Genomic DNA, 22,859 nt, shown 5'->3' on the forward strand with positions numbered 1-22,859 from the left:
CATTTAATATAGAAAAAGAATAAAGAAAACATTTTCACTCAGATGATGATTATCACAAATCTTTGAGTAATCATTAAATTATTCAAGTCCCAATTTTATATATGGCATCTATGTTGTTTTATGTATTGTTTTAATAATGTACAGCCGAGTGTAGGGAGAGGATCCCCAAGCTTTTTTTTAATTTAAATTTATTTTATTTTTTCATGGCCAAACTATCAATTAACTTGCCTTAAAATTAACTAATGATGACTTTTACTATCTGGTATCTCCAAAAGGTATATTTATCATTTGTAAACAGCGGTGCCAAATGTGTATTAAACTGACTCTGTGTGTATGTGTGTAAAGTGTGTATCAGTGCTAAGGTCAGACCAAATGGGGGGTCTCACATATCCCTAGGGTGCAGCATATCCCCCAACAGGCCCGGCTAGCTCAGTCGGTAGAGCATGAGACTCTTAATCTCAGGGTCGTGGGTTCGAGCCCCACGTTGGGCGCAGGCTTTTAAAGACACTCACGGCCACCACCCGCGTCAGCATTGTAGAGGCCTCTGATGACCGACCAGCTGTTTGTGTGTGTAAAGAGGGATTATCTGTCAGAGGCACAAGCAGCAAAATGTTGTTGTGTCATAGTCATAGTTCTCTGTTTGTCGGGACTAATGTTTGGGTTGTGGACCAATTTTATAGGTCGTGAGTAGATATCCCCTTTTTTGTATATATATATATATATATATATAGTTTTTATTTTCATTAAAAAAAAGTATTTCATAAATAAAGTAAAATAAATCTAATCATGTGCATAAAAAAAAAAGTTTAACGAGTAGTAACTGTTAACTTGTGTTCCACTTTACGACAGTACTCCTTTACGGTAATGTACCCTCTGAGGGGATACGCATGCGCAGTTGGCGCAGGTAATCAGATGTGAATTGTGGAGGGAACAGCATTTGCATGTCGAGCCGGTGTACGGTGAATAAAGTGATCTACAACTGAATAAACGTTGTGTTTATTAAGACCTAGTCAACAGTAACAATCTAATTTTAAATGTACCAAGTCCCCAAAGACGCTTTACTTGTGGGGAGGAGTAAACATCAAAATAAAATAAAATAAATAAATCAAACTCTTTAAAACCCTATTACAGTACTTGGTTGACCTTGATGGCCACCAAGGCTCTATACTAGGTCCACTCCTTTTTCCCCCTAATACCCAGCAACCTACTGTTGTACAAGCTCACAACGCAACACACTATGAGCTAATAGATCTGCTACTTTTGGCAAATGTGTGCCCCAGAATAGTGACACTAGGCCATTGGTTCTCAACCTGTTCAGCCCACTTGATCAATTCCACAGATACAGTACATATTTTGAAAATAGCCAATATGCAAGCTCAGAATGCCTAGCGTGAAGCTTGTAGATTGGCTATTTTCTTTCTTATTATATATAAAATATTATTTGGCCAATGACCTTTTTTTTGTTTGTTGATCACTTTTTCTTTGCTTTTTTAACTTAAATTGTCACTTCACATACTGCGCAGCCTGCAGCTGCACTGGATTATCGCAATAGGACAAAAGACATTTGTTAAGGACCCACACACGTCTTGGATCGTGGCGTCACATAATACACTAGTGGAAACCTCTCTGAATGCTGGCAACAGCAGGATATAAACCATGTTTCAACAAGGTAATGAGTTAAGATGTTTAGGTTGTTGATTTTGTCTGTGCATATACTCTCCATTCTCCCTCGCTCACCTTCTTCATGCTGCTCTCGGACCATCCCTCCATCCACTGGACAGAACAGCGGCGGTACAGGGCCGGGTTGCTCTCACAGTTGATGGTGAAGCTGTCGCTGGTGCAGTCCATGATCAGAACCACGTGCAGGTTCTGCTGGATTCCTGGCACGCACACACATGCACGCACGCAAGTACGCACGCACGCACGCACAGGAGGAGAAGGAGAGAAGGAATCAGAATCAACTGTATTGTCAAATCACACGATTCCAATGTATAAAAGAGTGGATGAAATTAAAACGATGTGTGCAAGCTCTCATTACTGCAGTTACAGGAAGAGTTAGACATGGGAGTCTTGTGTAGCTAGAGAACTATTCCACAAATCAAAGAATGCCGAGTCTGGAACTAAAAAATCCCCACATTTCCGTTGATGAATATATATTGTAAAAAATATCTATACTTTTTTTTTCAGCAGCAAGCTACGAAATTGGGGAGGAGGCGTCACATTTGCTTTACCCACAGATCATTTCGAGAGCTTCCGTGCCTCCAGACTGTATGACAGAAGAATTAGAAATGTGTGAGAGTCTGGTTCATGAGACTAGGGAAAGAGAGGAACAGAGAAGCAAGGGACACGGAAGACAGAAACTAAAAGATGACCGATGCAAGAGAGAGAGAGAGAGATGGAGGATAATTGGATTTTTAAGTGTCAACAACAACAAAAGATGCACCTGCTTAGAACATAATAGACACCATATTGTTATTATTGCATCAGTGCTAAGGTCAGACCAAATGGGGGGTCTCACATATCCCTAGGGTGCAGCATATGCCCCAACAGGCCCGGCTAGCTCAGTCGGTAGAGCATGAGACTCTTAATCTCAGGGTCGTGGGTTCGAGCCCCACGTTGGGCGCAGGCTTTTAAAAACACTCACGGCCACCACCCACGTCAGCATTGTAGATGCCTCTGATGACCGACCGGCTGTTTGTGTGTGTGTAAAGAGGGATTATCTGTCAGAGGCACAAGCAGCAAAATGTTGGTGTGTCATGGTCACAGTTGGTCGGGACTAATGTTTGGGTTGTGGACCAATTTTTATAGGTCGCGAGTAGATATAACCTTTTCATTAAAAAAAAGTATTTCATAAATAAAGTAAAATAAATCTAATCATGTAATCAACGAGTAGTAACAATCTAATTTTAAATGTACCAAGTCCCCAAATACGCTTTACTTGTGGGGAGGAGTAAACATCAAAATAAAATAAAATAAAATAAATAAATCTTTAAAACCCTATTACAGTACTTGGTTACAGTACTTGGTTGACCTTGGTGGCCACCACGGCTCTATACTAGGTCCACTCCTTTTTCCCCCTAATACCCAGCAACCTACTGTTGTACAAGCTCACAACGCAACACACTATCTGCTACTTTTGGCAAATGTGTGCCCCAGAATAGGGACACTAGGCCATTGCTTAGAACATAATAGACACCATATTGTTACGGTGTTAGCGCAGCAACCAATGCAGTTGCACAAATATCAGGAGAGAGAGAGAGAGAGAGAGAGAGAGAGAGAGAGAGAGAGAGAGAGAGAGAGAGAGAGAGAGAGAGAGAGAGAGAGAGAGAGAGAGAGATAATGTAAAGGTAGGTATAGCTACACACCCCATACTCACACATGCACAGAGACACAACATGTTATTCACTTTTGCCAAATGTAAGCAGTTCATTATTAGCATGTGTGAACAGTCCTCGCAGACCATGGGATCTGTAGTAGTGGTTGATGTTCTCATAGCCCGGATGGATGGCGGGTGGAAATTACGAGTATGAACTAGTTATGGTAGTAACTAGTAATGGACTACTTCTACTAATCCATAACTATTTGTATATCAATATATAAAGCACACCTGAACCACTGCTCTAGATGTTGAAGAGAGATCCTCAATAGACAGAAAATGGATGGATGGATTAATGGATGGATGGATGGATGGATGGATGGATGGATGGATTAATGGATGGATGGATGGAATACTGACTGTAGGAGAAGTAGTTGTAGAGTGGTCCGGTGAAGCCGTCCTGAGAGGCAGCGTCTTTGAGGGAGGAGAGCAGAGGTTCCAGCTCCTCTGGAGAGTACAGACCAGGTACCTCACCTGAGAACATCCACACACCATTCATACAGTATGAATGTATGGAACATCCACACACCATTCATATGAATGTATGGAAGATCCACACACCATGCCCATTAAAAGGTAGGGTAAGTGATATTTTTTGGTTAAAACTAAATGTTTTTTTGGTAGGAGACAATGCAAAACTATATAAACTCCAAATCAACTGCCACAGTGTATAGTATTGTTCTTGTTAAGAAAGATTGAGATCCTATTCGAACTAAATTAGTCAATTAGTCAATTGGATTATTGGCTCAGGAATTGTTACTACAGTAAATTAAGTTACTTGAGTACCAGTGGACGAGGTGGACAGACAGACAGACAGACAGACAGACAGACAGACCTGAGGACAGCAGACTGTTGACCATCTCTAAGAAGGACGGATGGACAAACTGGTAGTCCTCCAGCAAGAGCACCACCTGCTGGCCATCCAGCCCTGCTAGCTGCATCACCTACACACACACAAAGGGACGAATAGAGACACATACAGAAATCTCAATATATGGGCATAAAGGGGACACAGACAGATGGGTGGAACGGGTACCCTGACACGGGTACAATGGGTATTGCATAGCCGGGTGGGGCATGGATCTCCAACTTCCACGGGCACCACTCTAGTTTTATAAGTTCGGCATTTAGCAGACGCTCTTAATCCATAAATAAACCAAGAACCCAAAGAAAATCAATAATCTGTGCATTTAAACTATAAACACTATACGGTCTACATAACATAGCCGTGCTGAATTCCTTACCGTCTTCAGGTCGTTGCTGAAGTGTTTGAGGGAGTAGCCACGGGAGATCTTGGGCGTGTGCAGTGTGTAGCCGTGCATGTGGGACACCAGGCAGGTGGCGGTGCGCCGGCCCACCCCACTGCGGCCCGCCAGAAGCAGGGAACCCCCTGGGCGGCTCAGGACGCGGTCCACCCGCGACACGAAATCACACACCTCCCAGAACAGCAGCAGGTCCAGCTCCCTGTTGTCACGGCTGTACAGGACCGATCCCTGCATGGATGGATGGAGAGAGAGAGAGAAACAATAGCCAAATATCTTCTTTGTACTGTACATCTAGGAGTGAGAGTGTTGGTGTCCGTGCACAAACACTTCAGTATGTGGAGTTTGATGGTCAGACCAAATGGGGGTATATCAAGTTTCTAACAGGCCCGGCTAGCTCAGTCGGTAGAGCATGAGACTCTTAATCTCAGGGTCGGGGGTTCGAGCCCCACGTTGGGCGCAGGCTTTTAATGACACAGGATTCACTCACACACACTTCCTGTCTGTGTTGACTCTGAATGCAGACTGTCTGGGTTTGTGTGTGTGAAGATGGATAGACAGATGGATCTTAATTAAGAGCATGAAAGGGAAAGTGTGGGACGGAGGGTGCATGTTAAAAGAAGTAGTGATAATTTGAGGTTGAGAGAAGGAGCATCTTGAGGGAGCGGTTAAACTTCCTGGGCTCTCTGACACCTCCAAGGTTAGATTTAACATAAGGACAAAGAGAGGATGTGGGAAAATGGGATAGAAGGAGACAGAATGACGAGTGATGAAAGAAAGACCAGAGGGATGAATGGAGGTCATTTCCCAATGAAAAGTTTTTCTTCTTCATAAATACAAAATGAGCTTATACATAAATTGTTTCAACTTCTACCCCATCAAGCAGGTGTACGAAGGGAGGCTCCAGGGGAATAAGAATAGGAACCAGTGACAGAGAGTGCTGGGTACATGTCCCAGCGACTCAGAGCGGTGTGTTTACCTTCTGTATGACCTGTCTGAGGTCAGCCGAGTCCAGGCGTCCCAGAGGTTTACCGTGAGGAGGCAGGGCCTGACCTGGAGCCATCACTGAGCCTTCTGACGCACCCCATGTCACGTAGAACCCATCTAGAGAGAGACCGCACACACACACACACACACACACACACACACACACACACACACACACACACACACACACACACACACACACACACACACACACACACACACACACACACACACACACACACACACACACACACACACACACACACACACACACACACACACACACACACACACACGAAAGGGCAATTCTCTTGAATGCTGCCTTTGGGTACAGCATGGAAAGGAGGCATTTACATTTATTTCACTATAGTAAATGCTATGGTCTGGGGAGGGGGCACTTTTTTACAGACGTGCACGTGCTTGATGATGTTTTTTTGTTTTGTTATGTACTGCACTTCATGTGCAGTACATAACAACATAAGTTTGCGTCACGCGTCAAGAGTGCGTCACTTCGTGCCACGCTGCGACAAATGCAGTTTGAATATTTTTGAAAAATCTTGAAACGTGTTGAAATATTTCTATTTCTATATCTTCTGGCCGTTCCCTGGCACAAAGCATTTTCAGATGGGGAGTCTGCGGCATAATATATATTAATTTGGAGGTCCTCCACAAAACAGTTTGAGAACTACTGATTTAGGAGGCATTTGTATAATCGGCTTCAGGTCTTAACAGGGTACAAATGGATTGTTTTATATGTTTTTATCACATTTTGATCAGGGCATCATTTACAAAGAGAGCTTGCTCTCGACCGTCACCCCTGAATAGGAACATAGGTGCCGTTGTGTCATGTACCATACCGGTCATGTTGTCCAGGGCGTCAGAACTCCAGTCTCCTCTGATGACGGAGGCCAGGATATTGTCAAAGGTATGCAGGTCTTTGGACGACACCAGTCTGTCTCTGAACAGACGCCTTGCCTCGTACGCCACCACCTCCAATACGCTGTCTGTCACGTTGGATTGAGCTGGAGACAGAGAGAGAGGGAGGAGGGAGCGAGAGATAGAGTGAGACAGAGAGAGATTCAATACAGTTGTTGTTACTGAGCACTGTTACTGAGCACTCACTTTAATAAAGTTAAAAGTTAAGTGCATGTGCGCGCACGCACATGCACGCAGACGCAGACGCAGACGCAGACGCAGACGCAGACACAGACACAGACACAGACACAGACACAGACACACACACACACACAGACACACACACACACACACACACACACACACACACACACACACACAGAGAGAGAACGGGGTGCAGTGGCATCACAGATAAGACATTTAGATGAGTTAAATTGATCTATATGGAATATAAAGTACAGTATGAGGTCTACTCTACATGACATAATCTACAGTTCTGTCCATAAACAAATGCACAGTTGTTCTCGCCACACAAACACATAGACACAATGCACAATGAACAATTGAGGAGACACGGAGAGAAGAGGTTGTTACATACCCAGTGGAAGATAAGCAGCAAAGGGAAAGGAAAGGAGTAAGTAAAAGAAAAATATGATGAGCACAGGAGAAAAAAATAATAAGTTTGTTCGCTGGCGCGTTTAATTAAAATAAATGATTGGACCCACTATCACTGTGTCAACACATTGCACTGGGGGAGAGGAGAGGAGTGGAGCGACAGGCAGAGGAGAGGATGATGAAAGAGGGATAGATAGACGAGTGACAGAGGGGAGGGAGAGAGAGAGAGAGAGAGAGAGGATGGAACAGAAGGGAAGTTGAGAGCAAGAGTTGAGGGACTTCCAAGGTAAAAAGTGAACCGACGGGAAAAGAAGATATCTGCTGCCGTCCCTTTGATTGTGGCATCAAAACCAGTGTGACACACCATGGTGGGATTGGATTTCACACTGGGATAACTAAACAGCACATTTTATGAAGATGAGGTCTGTGTGTGTGTGTATGTGTGTGTGTGTGTGTGTGTGTGTGTGTTACCTGCAGTCAGGTTGTATCGCAGCAGGCTGAGCACCCACTGTGTGAGGATACAGGGGGTGAAGAGGTAGTGGTTGTGGTCGTCTACTGTAAACTTGGCCTTCACCTGAGAAGCACATACAGTACACACATGACTTTGGTAGCAAACATTAATATTGACTAAGGCCATGAACCTCAAACATGCTGATTTCAGTGCACACGCACACGCGCACACACACACACACACACACACACACACACACACACACACACACACACACACACACACACACACACACACACACACACACACACACACACACACACACACACACACACACACACACACACACACACACACACACCCTCTTGATTCCTGACACGCACACACATCCACAAACAGCCTGTCATCAGACAATGCCAACAGGTGTTCACTTTCACTTAGAAACTCCATTCAAACGTTGACATGCTCAGCTTACTGTGGAATCAGCACAGGTGTACATGAATATTTTAAATGTTTTGTAGTTTTAGAAATATTTCAAATTATAATGGAAGTCAATGGAAGATTTTGGTACATTGCAACTTCTTCATACTTTCACCAGGAAACTCCATTCACAATAAAAAACTATAATATCAGCTTACTGTGGACACACAGTCCTGAACTGTTTTACTTTACTTTTATTTATGTTTAGATACTTTAAAACTTAAAGGAGCATTCAGTGATTTGGGTGATTTGGAAAACCCTCTGGTGTATGCACGCACTACAGTGGGGGGACACGCAACAGGCCACCAGCACGCACACCAAGGCCCGCCCCCGCTCGAGCATGATTGGCGGAAGGCTCCTCTCTATCCTGATTGGATGAAGGCTGGGCCACCTAGCCAAAAACAAAACCTAAGGTTTTTTGACCCCCAGGGGTTAACTGGGGACAGGGAGGAACTCCTTATATGGTCAGCACACTCTATAGTAGGGAGGATTAGCACAACAAAACAAAAAAGTGATATTTGAATTAAATGAAATCACTGAATATACCTTTAAGTGATACAACTTTGGACCCTCCCTATTCCTTCATACTTTCACCAAGAAACTCAATTCACAATTTAAAAATAAATCCACCTTACTGTGGAAACGCACGGTTGAAATTTTTACTTTGAAATAATTTGCAGTTTTTTAAATATTTAACTTTAAGTGCCCAATGCATTGTCAATGGCCATGGCCATTTAACTCATTGACCGCCACCATAGACAGCGCTCTATTTCACTTGGAAAAAGACCTCCATTTCCGGTCCCCAAAAACGGGTTAGCGAGAATCGGCTAAAGCTAATGTGATCATCGTTAGAAGCAGAGTCATTAGAAGCATTCATATTTTAATCGCCATCTTGGGGAGGGAAAAACACACCGAACTGAGCGTTGCCTAGCGACCGGGAGCCCCGCTTTATGGTAAATATTAGCGATATGATTATGAATTAATAGAAAGCCCAAATACATGTTGAAGGCTTTTGGCGCAATGGGATTAATTATGTCCTTGACGGCCAGCAAAGAACACTAGTCTATATCCTTTACAAGGCTCTTTACCCCAGGAAGGCAGAATGCTCATTATGCTGAGTTTCTAGTGTCAGGATTTGATCCCATGACTATGATTTAGCTAGGGTTTCTAAATGTCATTATGCTTTAACACATAGCTTGCTAAGACTATCACAAACTGCTTACCCGGGTATGCTACGATGATAGCATTGGACAAACACACTTTTCCTAGGCCGACAGTAAATGTTCTCTTATAGCGAGAATCACACAGCATACCTCAAAAGAAAGCGTAACTTAATAGCCACTCCCACTCCCACCCACACCCACACTTCCACTAGGGCAGTGACTGATTTCTAGTTGCATTTAAATATATATTTTTGAGATAGGCATGAGATGTGTGCAGGCCCGGCGCCAGGATGAAATGACTGAGGGGTCAATTGAGATTTTTGAGGAAAAAAAAGACATGAGAAGCGAGCCCACATCGTTTCTTTAGGAACAATATTTTCTAGTTGCATTTAAATATATATTTTTGAGATAGGCATGAGATGTGTGTGTGAGTGATTCCTGTGTCATTAAAAGCCTGCGCCCAACGTGGGGCTCGAACCCACGACCCTGAGATTAAGAGTCTCATGCTCTACCGACTGAGCTAGCCGGGCCTATTGAAGGTGGCAGACTGTAAGCCCATTTGCTATGACCTTTTCTAACTTTGACGTGTGAAGTTTTTGCACTGATATCAATAGCCACTCCCACTCCCACCCACACCCACACTTCCACTAGGGCAGTGACTGATTCAGATTAAACTATGCAATTCATTTCAATTATGGTATATTAAGTTAATAAAAGCGTAATTGTTCCAAGAGACATAACATTCACATAATGTTTACACAGCAGTAAAGACACTTGTAATGCAGTAGTGTTTGTATTACAACTGTTCAGAGCTATTTAGGGGTCAAGGAGGTCGGGTTGAGGGGTCAAGTACCCCTTTGACGCCTTGTGACACCGGGCCTGGATGTGTGTGTGAGTGATTCCTGTGTCATTAAAAGCCTGAGCCCAACGTGGGGCTCGAACCCACAACCCTGAGATTAAGAGTCTCATGCTCTACCGACTGAGCTAGCCGGGCCTATTGAAGGTGGCAGACTGTAAGCCCATTTGCTATGACCTTTTCTAACTTTGACGTGTGAAGTTTTTGCACTGATATCAATAGCCACTCCCACGCACACCCACACTTCCACTAGGGCAGTGACTGATTCAGATTAAACTATGCAATTCATTTAAATTCTGGTATATTAAGCTAATAAAAGCGTAAATGTTCCAAGAGACATATAACATTCCCATAATGTTTACACAGCAGTAAAGACACTTGTAATGCAGTAGTGTTTGTATTACAACTGTTCAGAGCTATTTAGGGGTCAAGGAGGTCGGGTTGAGGGGTCAAGTACCCCTTTGACCCCTTGTGGCACCGGGCCTGGATGTGTGTGTGTGAGTGATTCCTGTGTCATTAAAAGCCTGAGCCCAACGTGGGGCTCGAACCCACGACCCTGAGATTAAGAGTCTCATGCTCTACCGACTGAGCTAGCCGGGCCTATTGAAGGTGGCAGACTGTTAGCCCATTTGCTATGACCTTTTCTAACTTTGACGTGTGAAGTTTTTGCACTGATATCAATAGCCACTCCCACTCCCACCCACACTTCCACTAGGGCAGTGACTGATTCAGATTAAACTATGCAATTCATTTCAATTATGGTATATTAAGCTAATAAAAGCGTAAATGTTCCAAGAGACATATAACATTCCCATAATGTTTACACAGCAGTAAAGACACTTGTAATAGAGCTCCGAAGTCTGACGTCACTTTCAGTAGAGGTCGTCAATCTCCAGGTTCATGTATTTGTTTATTTGCGTTGAGATCCCCAAACGGCGATTTTAGGTCGCTTCATATAAGAACTGTGTTTGAAAAATAAACCGACCACCTCAGCGTTTCTGTCAGGGGAGTGGCTGTGCGTCGTTAATGATGTCCATTCATATTTGATACAGCCAGTTTCTAGAGAAAATGGAATTAATGTGACCGCAAAAGCCTTGAAACTACATATGAATGCAATGTCGCTGAGCATATACGTCACGCCCAGCTGTCAACATATTGCGTTCCTGAGATTCCTCGTTGACGTAAGCTCAGCTGGTGGTGACTCGACTCGTACTAACCACGATACATTATATATCAATGAAATAAAAAAAAACGTAATTAACGTTCAGTTTCTGTTGTGCGACGGGCTGCGGGCAGAAGCAGCCTACCCGGAAATGTAGTCTCTGGGTTGTTTGGCTCGTTTCTAACGCTTATTTTGTTACTCTTTGGGTATATTTGTACATTTCCACCTTCAGTCGATGCTTCATATCCATATGAGTGAAAAGGCCCGGGTGATCGGTTTATTTTTCAAACACAGTTCTTATATGAGGCGATCTAAAATCCCCCTATGGAGAGTACAATGCTTATAAAAAGATACATGAACCTTGGCGCTCACTGCCCTCTACTGGTAGTAGAGGGCAGTGGATGTGTGTGTGAGTGATTCCTGTGTCATTAAAAGCCTGAGCCCAACGTGGGGCTCGAACCCACGACCCTGAGATTAAGAGTCTCATGCTCTACCGACTGAGCTAGCCGGGCCTATTGAAGGTGGCAGACTGTAAACCCATTTGCTATGACCTTTTCTAACTTTGACGTGTGAAGTTTTTGCACCGATATCAATAGCCACTCCCACTCCCACCCACACCCACACTTCCACTAGGGCAGTGACTGATTCAGATTAAACTATGCAATTCATTTCAATTATGGTATATTAAGCTAATAAAAGCGTAAATGTTCCAAGAGACATATAACATTCCCATAATGTTTACACAGCAGTAAAGACACTTGTAATGCAGTAGTGTTTGTATTACAACTGTTCAGAGCTATTTAGGGGTCAAGGAGGTCGGGTTGAGGGGTCAAGTACCCCTTTGACCCCTTGTGACACCGGGCCTGGATGTGTGTGTGAGTGATTCCTGTGTCATTAAAAGCCTGAGCCCAACGTGGGGCTCGAACCCACGACACTGAGATTAAGAGTCTCATGCTCTACCGACTGAGCTAGCCGGGCCTATTGAAGGTGGCAGACTGTAAGCCCATTTGCTATGACCTTTTCTAACTTTGACGTGTGAAGTTTTTGCACTGATATCAATAGCCACTCCCACCCACACCCACACTTCCACTAGGGCAGTGACTGATTCAGATTAAACTATGCAATTCATTTCAATTATGGTATATTAAGCTAATAAAAGCGTAAATGTTCCAAGAGACATATAACATTCCCATAATGTTTACACAGCAGTAAAGACACTTGTAATGCAGTAGTGTTTGTATTACAACTGTTCAGAGCTATTTAGGGGTCAAGGAGGTCGGGTTGAGGGGTCAAGTACCCCTTTGACCCCTTGTGGCACCGGGCCTGGATGTGTGTGTGTGAGTGATTCCTGTGTCATTAAAAGCCTGAGCCCAACGTGGGGCTCGAACCCACGACCCTGAGATTAAGAGTCTCATGCTCTACCGACTGAGCTAGCCGGGCCTATTGAAGGTGGCAGACTGTAAGGCCATTTGCTATGACCTTTTCTAACTTTGACGTGTGAAGTTTTTGCACTGATAACAATAGCCACTCCCACTCCCACCCACACCCACACTTCCACTAGGGCAGTGACTGATTCAGATTAAACTATGCAATTCATTTAAATTATGGTATATTAAGCTAATAAAAGCGTAAATGTTCCAAGAGACATATAACATTCCCATAATGTTTACACAGCAGTAAAGACACTTGTAATAGAGCTCCGAAGTCTGACGTCACTTTCAGTAGAGGTCGTCAATCTCCAGGTTCATGTATTTGTTTATTTGCGTTGAGATCCCCAAACGGCGATTTTAGGTCGCTTCATATAAGAACTGTGTTTGAAAAATAAACCGACCACCTCGGCGTTTCTGTCAGGGGAGTGGCTGTGCGTCGTTAATGATGTCCATTCATATTTGATACAGCCAGTTTCTAGAGAAAATGGAATTAATGTGACCGCAAAAGCCTTGAAACTACATATGAATGCAATGTCGCTGAGCATATACGTCACGCCCAGCTGTCAACATATTGCGTTCCTGAGATTCCTCGTTGACGTAAGCTCAGCTGGTGGTGACTCGACTCGTACTAACCACGATACATTATAAATCAATAAAATAAAAATAAAAATAAACGTAATTAACGTTCAGTTTCTGTTGTGCGACGGGCTGCGGGCAGAAGCAGCCTACCCGGAAATGTAGTCTCTGGGTTGTTTGGCTCGTTTCTAACGCTCATTTTGTTACTCTTTGGGTATATGTGTACATTTCCACCTTCAGTCGATTCTTCATATCCATATGAGTGAAAAGGCCCGGGTGATCGGTTTATTTTTCAAACACAGTTCTTATATGAGGCGATCTAAAATCCCCCTATGGAGAGTACAATGCTTATAAAAAGATACATGAACCTTGGCGCTCACTGCCCTCTACTGGTAGTAGAGGGCAGTGACGTCAGGACTTCGGTGCTCTATGCGGTAGTGTCTGTATTACAACTGTTCAGAGCTTTTTAGGAGTCAAGGAGGTCGGGTTGAGGGGTCAAGTACCCCTTTGACCCCTTGTGGCACCGGGCCTGGATGTGTGTGTGAGTGATTCCTGTGTCATTAAAAGCCTGAGCCCAACATGGGGCTCGAACCCACGACCCTGAGATTAAGAGTCTCATGCTCTACCGACTGAGCTAGCCGGGCCTATTGAAGGTGGCAGACTGTAAGCCCATTTGCTATGACCTTTTCTAACTTTGACGTGTGAAGTTTTTGCACTGATATCAATAGCCACTCCCACTCCCACCCACACCCACACTTCCACTAGGGCAGTGACTGATTCAGATTAAACTATGCAATTCATTTCAATTATGGTATATTAAGCTAATAAAAGCGTAAATGTTCCAAGAGACATATAACATTCCCATAATGTTTACACAGCAGTAAAGACACTTGTAATGCAGTAGTGTTTGTATTACAACTGTTCAGAGCTATTTAGGGGTCAAGGAGGTCGGGTTGAGGGGTCAAGTTCCCCTTTGACACCTTGTGACACCGGGCCTGGATGTGTGTGTGAGTGATTCCCGTGTCATTAAAAGCCTGAGCCCAACGTGAGGCTCGAACCCACGACCCTGAGATTAAGGCTCTTTCCCAATTCATTTTTTAACCCTACCCCTCAGCCCTTGGCCCTACCCCTTATCCCTTGCCCCTTCCCCTTGTCCCTTCATAATGAGTGTCAAGGGGTAGGGAGATAAATCATCACCCTAGGAATTGGAACGTCCCTAAATATTGAACGTCCCTTGTAGATATTGATATACAACCTGTTCTCAGAAAATAGCTGATCTGCAAGCTCACTACAGGCCAGTGGTCCCCAAACTTTTTCATGTCAAGGACCCCCAAATTGACACGAATTAGCCCGCAGACCCCCATTTGAAGAGATATGCCAGGCACCCCATATATTTTTACGAATCTAGCAGTGTCACGGACCACCAGTGTGACATGAATTAGTCCATGGACCCCCATTTGATGGCATTTCTGTCTCTGGGATCCCCAATTTATATTGTAAAATCAATGTTAATTAACTCTGAGAGTGTACAAATGGACCCTTATGGGTCCATTTGGTTCCAAACTATCATTTAGCTGGGGACCCCCTGGAAGTCTCTCAAGGACCCCTGGGGGTCCCCATAACCCACTTTGGAAACCACTGCTATAAGCTGTAGATCGGCTATTTTGGGAGAAGAGATGGAACGTAAATATTTATGGCTGTGGTTATGATGAAATAAATATATTGTAATTTTGTCTCATCTTGGTAGCCCACCAGAATGTAATTCAGCTAGATATAGCTCATTCTGACACACTGCTCAACAGTTGTACCTGATTCATTGATTATTGTATTAACAGTTTGTATAGAATGGGTACAGTTATATATCATATAGCCTACAGGGTTAGAAAAAGGAAAAACAATTTACAGTATAGAAAGAAGGGGCTGTGGTCACTGTGTTCATTGTTTTTAATATCATTAAGAACAGAGTCATTTTCTATCATGGAAGTCGTGGTATGCTAATAATAATATGAACGATAATGTTTCAAATTCAACAACATGTAGGACAATCGTGATTCATCTCCATCTCCATGTACAGCAGCTTGCAGTCTGTTCCATAGCTGGTTTGCCTGGGGGGGAAAAAACAACACCATTGCTAATTAGTTATGTAACTTTTGCAACTTGTGGGGATTATCATAACAGTGGTCATGATAAAACCATACCAGCTATCACTGCAGCGAGTAGCCAACGTTATGCAGCGGCAGCGTTATGTAGGTACAGTAGGCTATTTCACGGCTTTTAAGAGCTCCAAAACTGCAGAATGTTGACATATCGTGGTCTGGGGGTCGGACTGATGCCTGCTAGTTAAGCTAGTAGTTTGCATCCGAGTTGTTCCACCGGGGCACCAGCGGTAAATAAAAAATAATAAAGCGCCGATGCGAAATTAATGGGTAACGTTGTATGAATGCAACGCCGTAGCATATCGTTAGTTCAAGTGAGGTAACGTTAACCTTTGCTAGAGATTGCGATATTTTTGGCGATGCAGATTGTTAACACATTCAAATAATATTGGTTATTATCATATTCTTCCATAATAAAGGACGAAAAAGGCGTCTTACCTCGTCCGCCTTCCGCCCTCTGTGATGTTGCTCCGTTTGAAGTCTGGTCGTGATGTCCCTTCGTTTGAAGGGGATCCTAACCCTACCCCTTGGCCCTACCCCTCGATCCAAAGAGAATTGAGATAACCCTTCCTCCTCACGTGAACGCGCATCAGCAAGGGGAAGGGCTAAGGGCCATGGAGAAGGGGGGAATTGGGAAAGGGCCTAAGAGTCTCATGCTCTACCGACTGAGCTAGCCGGGCCTATTGAAGGTGGCAGACTGTAAGCCCATTTGCTATGACCTTTTCTAACTTTGACGTGAAGTTTTTGCACTGATATCAATAGCCACTCCCACTCCCACCCACACCCACACTTCCACTAGGGCAGTGACTGATTCAGATTAAACTATGCAATTCATTTCAATTATGGTATATTAAGTTAATAAAAGCGTAAATGTTCCAAGAGACATAACATTCACATAATGTTTACACAGCAGTAAAGACACTTGTAATGCAGTAGTGTCTGTATTACAACTGTTCAGAGCTATTTAGGGGTCAAGGAGGTCGGGTTGAGGGGTCAAGTACGCCTTTGACCCCTTGTGGCACCGGGCCTGGATGTGTGTGTGAATGATTCCTGTGTCATTAAAAGCCTGAGCCCAACGTGGGGCTCGAACCCACGACCCTGAGATTAAGAGTCTCATGCTCTACCGACTGAGCTAGCCGGGCCTATTGAAGGTGGCAGACTGTTAGCCCATTTGCTATGACCTTTTCTAACTTAGACGTGTGAAGTTTTTGCACTGATATCAATAGCCACTCCCACTCCCACCCACACCCACACCCACACTTCCACTAGGGCAGTGACTGATTCAGATTAAACTATGCAATTCATTTCAATTATGGTATATTAAGCTAATAAAAGCGTAAATGTTCCAAGAGACATATAACATTCCCATAATGTTTACACAGCAGTAAAGACACTTGTAATAGAGCTCCGAAGTCTGACGTCACTTTCAGTAGAGGTCGTCAATCTCCAGGTTCATGTATTTGTTTATTTGCGTTGAGATCCCCAAACGGCGATTTTAGGTCGCTTCATATAAGAACTGTGTTTGAAAAATAAACCGACCACCTCAGCGTTTCTGTCAGGGGAGTGGCTGTGCGTCGTTAATGATGTCCATTCATATTTGATACAGCCAGTTTCTAGAGAAAATGGAATTAATGTGACCGCAAAAGCCTTGAAACTACATATGAATGCAATGTCGCTGAGCATATACGTCACGCCCAGCTGTCAACATATTGCGTTCCTGAGATTCCTCGTTGACGTAAGCTCAGCTGGTGGTGACTCGACTCGTACTAACCACGATACATTATATATCAATGAAATAAAAATAAACGTAATTAACGTTCAGTTTCTGTTGTGCGACGGGCTGCGGGCAGAAGCAGCCTACCCGGAAATGTAGTCTCTGGGTTGTTTGGCTCGTTTCTAACGCTTATTTTGTTACTCTTTGGGTATATTTGTACATTTCCACCTTCAGTCGATGCTTCATATCCATATGAGTGAAAAGGCCCGGGTGATCGGTTTATTTTTCAAACACAGTTCTTATATGAGGCGATCTAAAATCCCCCTATGGAGAGTACAATGCTTATAAAAAGATACATGAACCTTGGCGCTCACTGCCCTCTACTGGTAGTAGAGGGCAGTGGATGTGTGTGTGAGTGATTCCTGTGTCATTAAAAGCCTGAGCCCAACGTGGGGCTCGAACCCACGACCCTGAGATTAAGAGTCTCATGCTCTACCGACTGAGCTAGCCGGGCCTATTGAAGGTGGCAGACTGTAAACCCATTTGCTATGACCTTTTCTAACTTTGACGTGTGAAGTTTTTGCACCGATATCAATAGCCACTCCCACTCCCACCCACACCCACACTTCCACTAGGGCAGTGACTGATTCAGATTAAACTATGCAATTCATTTCAATTATGGTATATTAAGCTAATAAAAGCGTAAATGTTCCAAGAGACATATAACATTCCCATAATGTTTACACAGCAGTAAAGACACTTGTAATGCAGTAGTGTTTGTATTACAACTGTTCAGAGCTATTTAGGGGTCAAGGAGGTCGGGTTGAGGGGTCAAGTACCCCTTTGACCCCTTGTGACACCGGGCCTGGATGTGTGTGTGAGTGATTCCTGTGTCATTAAAAGCCTGAGCCCAACGTGGGGTTCGAACCCACGACCCTGAGATTAAGAGTCTCATGCTCTACCGACTGAGCTAGCCGGGCCTATTGAAGGTGGCAGACTGTAAGCCCATTTGCTATGACCTTTTCTAACTTTGACGTGTGAAGTTTTTGCACTGATATCAATAGCCACTCCCACCCACACCCACACTTCCACTAGGGCAGTGACTGATTCAGATTAAACTATGCAATTCATTTCAATTATGGTATATTAAGCTAATAAAAGCGTAAATGTTCCAAGAGACATATAACATTCCCATAATGTTTACACAGCAGTAAAGACACTTGTAATGCAGTAATGTTTGTATTACAACTGTTCAGAGCTATTTAGGGGTCAAGGAGGTCGGGTTGAGGGGTCAAGTTCCCCTTTGACACCTTGTGACACCGGGCCTGGATGTGTGTGTGAGTGATTCCTGTGTCATTAAAAGCCTGAGCCCAACGTGAGGCTCGAACCCACGACCCTGAGATTAAGAGTCTCATGCTCTACCGACTGAGCTAGCCGGGCCTATTGAAGGTGGCAGACTGTAAGCCCATTTGCTATGACCTTTTCTAACTTTGACGTGAAGTTTTTGCACTGATATCAATAGCCACTCCCACTCCCACCCACACCCACACTTCCACTAGGGCAGTGACTGATTCAGATTAAACTATGCAATTCATTTCAATTATGGTATATTAAGTTAATAAAAGCGTAATTGTTCCAAGAGACATAACATTCACATAATGTTTACACAGCAGTAAAGACACTTGTAATGCAGTAGTGTCTGTATTACAACTGTTCAGAGCTATTTAGGGGTCAAGGAGGTCGGGTTGAGGGGTCAAGTACGCCTTTGACCCCTTGTGGCACCGGGCCTGGATGTGTGTGTGAATGATTCCTGTGTCATTAAAAGCCTGAGCCCAACGTGGGGCTCGAACCCACGACCCTGAGATTAAGAGTCTCATGCTCTACCGACTGAGCTAGCCGGGCCTATTGAAGGTGGCAGACTGTAAGCCCATTTGCTATGACCTTTTCTAACTTTGACGTGTGAAGTTTTTGCACTGATATCAATAGCCACTCCCACTCCCACCCACACCCACACTTCCACTAGGGCAGTGACTGATTCAGATTAAACTATGCAATTCATTTCAATTATGGTATATTAAGCTAATAAAAGCGTAAATGTTCCAAGAGACATATAACATTCCCATAATGTTTACACAGCAGTAAAGACACTTGTAATGCGGTAGTGTCTGTATTACAACTGTTCAGAGCTTTTTAGGAGTCAAGGAGGTCGGGTTGAGGGGTCAAGTACCCCTTTGACCCCTTGTGGCACCGGGCCTGGATGTGTGTGTGAGTGATTCCTGTGTCATTAAAAGCCTGAGCCCAACGTGGGGCTCGAACCCACGACCCTGAGATTAAGAGTCTCATGCTCTACCGACTGAGCTAGCCGGGCCTATTGAAGGTGGCAGACTGTAAGCCCATTTGCTATGACCTTTTCTAACTGACGTGTGAAGTTTTTGCACTGATATCAATAGCCACTCCCACTCCCACCCACACCCACACTTCCACTAGGGCAGTGACTGATTCAGATTAAACTATGCAATTCATTTCAATTATGGTATATTAAGCTAATAAAAGCGTAAATGTTCCAAGAGACATAACATTCCCATAATGTTTACACAGCAGTAAAGACACTTGTAATGCGGTAGTGTCTGTATTACAACTGTTCAGAGCTTTTTAGGAGTCAAGGAGGTCGGGTTGAGGGGTCAAGTACCCCTTTGACCCCTTGTGGCACCGGGCCTGGATGTGTGTGTGAGTGATTCCTGTGTCATTAAAAGCCTGAGCCCAACGTGGGGCTCGAACCCACGACCCTGAGATTAAGAGTCTCATGCTCTACCGACTGAGCTAGCCGGGCCTATTGAAGGTAGCAGACTGTAAGCCCATTTGCTATGACCTTTTCTAACTGACGTGTGAAGTTTTTGCACTGATATCAATAGCCACTCCCACTCCCACCCACACCCACACTTCCACTAGGGCAGTGACTGATTCAGATTAAACTATGCAATTCATTTCAATTATGGTATATTAAGCTAATAAAAGCGTAAATGTTCCAAGAGACATAACATTCCCATAATGTTTACACAGCAGTAAAGACACTTGTAATGCGGTAGTGTCTGTATTACAACTGTTCAGAGCTTTTTAGGAGTCAAGGAGGTCGGGTTGAGGGGTCAAGTACCCCTTTGACCCCTTGTGGCACCGGGCCTGGATGTGTGTGTGAGTGATTCCTGTGTCATTAAAAGCCTGAGCCCAACGTGGGGCTCGAACCCACGACCCTGAGATTAAGAGTCTCATGCTCTACCGACTGAGCTAGCCGGGCCTATTGAAGGTGGCAGACTGTAAGCCCATTTGCTATGACCTTTTCTAACTTTGACGTGTGAAGTTTTTGCACTGATATCAATAGCCACTCCCACTCCCACCCACACCCACACTTCCACTAGGGCAGTGACTGATTCAGATTAAACTATGCAATTCATTTCAATTATGGTATATTAAGCTAATAAAAGCGTAAATGTTCCAAGAGACATAACATTCCCATAATGTTTACACAGCAGTAAAGACACTTGTAATGCGGTAGTGTCTGTATTACAACTGTTCAGAGCTTTTTAGGAGTCAAGGAGGTCGGGTTGAGGGGTCAAGTACCCCTTTGACCCCTTGTGGCACCGGGCCTGGATGTGTGTGTGAGTGATTCCTGTGTCATTAAAAGCCTGAGCCCAACGTGGGGCTCGAACCCACGACCCTGAGATTAAGAGTCTCATGCTCTACCGACTGAGCTAGCCGGGCCTATTGAAGGTGGCAGACTGTAAGCCCATTTGCTATGACCTTTTCTAACTGACGTGTGAAGTTTTTGCACTGATATCAATAGCCACTCCCACTCCCACCCACACCCACACTTCCACTAGGGCAGTGACTGATTCAGATTAAACTATGCAATTCATTTCAATTATGGTATATTAAGCTAATAAAAGCGTAAATGTTCCAAGAGACATAACATTCCCATAATGTTTACACAGCAGTAAAGACACTTGTAATGCGGTAGTGTCTGTATTACAACTGTTCAGAGCTTTTTAGGAGTCAAGGAGGTCGGGTTGAGGGGTCAAGTACCCCTTTGACCCCTTGTGGCACCGGGCCTGGATGTGTGTGTGAGTGATTCCTGTGTCATTAAAAGCCTGAGCCCAACGTGGGGCTCGAACCCACGACCCTGAGATTAAGAGTCTCATGCTCTACCGACTGAGCTAGCCGGGCCTATTGAAGGTAGCAGACTGTGAGCCCATTTGCTATGACCTTTTCTAACTGACGTGTGAAGTTTTTGCACTGATATCAATAGCCACTCCCACTCCCACCCACACCCACACTTCCACTAGGGCAGTGACTGATTCAGATTAAACTATGCAATTCATTTCAATTATGGTATATTAAGCTAATAAAAGCGTAAATGTTCCAAGAGACATAACATTCCCATAATGTTTACACAGCAGTAAAGACACTTGTAATGCGGTAGTGTCTGTATTACAACTGTTCAGAGCTTTTTAGGAGTCAAGGAGGTCGGGTTGAGGGGTCAAGTACCCCTTTGACCCCTTGTGGCACCGGGCCTGGATGTGTGTGTGAGTGATTCCTGTGTCATTAAAAGCCTGAGCCCAACATGGGGCTCGAACCCACGACCCTGAGATTAAGAGTCTCATGCTCTACCGACTGAGCTAGCCGGGCCTATTGAAGGTGGCAGACTGTAAGCCCATTTGCTATGACCTTTTCTAACTTTGACGTGTGAAGTTTTTGCACTGATATCAATAGCCACTCCCACTCCCACCCACACCCACACTTCCACTAGGGCAGTGACTGATTCAGATTAAACTATGCAATTCATTTCAATTATGGTATATTAAGCTAATAAAAGCGTAAATGTTCCAAGAGACATAACATTCCCATAATGTTTACACAGCAGTAAAGACACTTGTAATGCGGTAGTGTCTGTATTACAACTGTTCAGAGCTTTTTAGGAGTCAAGGAGGTCGGGTTGAGGGGTCAAGTACCCCTTTGACCCCTTGTGGCACCGGGCCTGGATGTGTGTGTGAGTGATTCCTGTGTCATTAAAAGCCTGAGCCCAACGTGGGGCTCGAACCCACGACCCTGAGATTAAGAGTCTCATGCTCTACCGACTGAGCTAGCCGGGCCTATTGAAGGTGGCAGACTGTAAGCCCATTTGCTATGACCTTTTCTAACTTTGACGTGAAGTTTTTGCACTGATATCAATAGCCACTCCCACTCCCACCCACACCCACACTTCCACTAGGGCAGTGACTGATTCAGATTAAACTATGCAATTCATTTCAATTATGGTATATTAAGTTAATAAAAGCGTAAATGTTCCAAGAGACATAACATTCACATAATGTTTACACAGCAGTAAAGACACTTGTAATGCAGTAGTGTCTGTATTACAACTGTTCAGAGCTATTTAGGGGTCAAGGAGGTCGGGTTGAGGGGTCAAGTACGCCTTTGACCCCTTGTGGCACCGGGCCTGGATGTGTGTGTGAATGATTCCTGTGTCATTAAAAGCCTGAGCCCAACGTGGGGCTCGAACCCACGACCCTGAGATTAAGAGTCTCATGCTCTACCGACTGAGCTAGCCGGGCCTATTGAAGGTGGCAGACTATAAGCCCATTTGCTATGACCTTTTCTAACTTTGACGTGTGAAGTTTTTGCACTGATATCAATAGCCACTCCCACTCCCACCCACACCCAC

At 44.2% G+C, this 22,859-nt stretch overlaps 1 protein-coding gene across 1 annotated transcript in view; it reads right to left on the minus strand.

Moving 5' to 3' along the window:
- Positions 1–22,859, minus strand: part of dync2h1 (dynein cytoplasmic 2 heavy chain 1) — a gene marked incomplete at its 5' end in the record, with an annotated part of 668,232 nt that overhangs the window by 441,655 nt on the left and 203,718 nt on the right. Inside the window, 7 exons of the mRNA XM_079513540.1 lie at positions 1,738–1,880; positions 3,737–3,850; positions 4,212–4,320; positions 4,621–4,869; positions 5,618–5,742; positions 6,483–6,647; positions 7,627–7,729. Coding sequence (XP_079369666.1) covers positions 1,738–1,880; positions 3,737–3,850; positions 4,212–4,320; positions 4,621–4,869; positions 5,618–5,742; positions 6,483–6,647; positions 7,627–7,729 — 1,008 coding nt within the window. The remainder of the gene's footprint in view (positions 1–1,737; positions 1,881–3,736; positions 3,851–4,211; positions 4,321–4,620; positions 4,870–5,617; positions 5,743–6,482; positions 6,648–7,626; positions 7,730–22,859) is intronic.

The sequence above is a fragment of the Electrona antarctica genome (genome assembly GCF_951216825.1).
Source record: "Electrona antarctica genome assembly, chromosome: 11".
Lineage (NCBI taxonomy): Eukaryota > Metazoa > Chordata > Actinopteri > Myctophiformes > Myctophidae > Electrona > Electrona antarctica.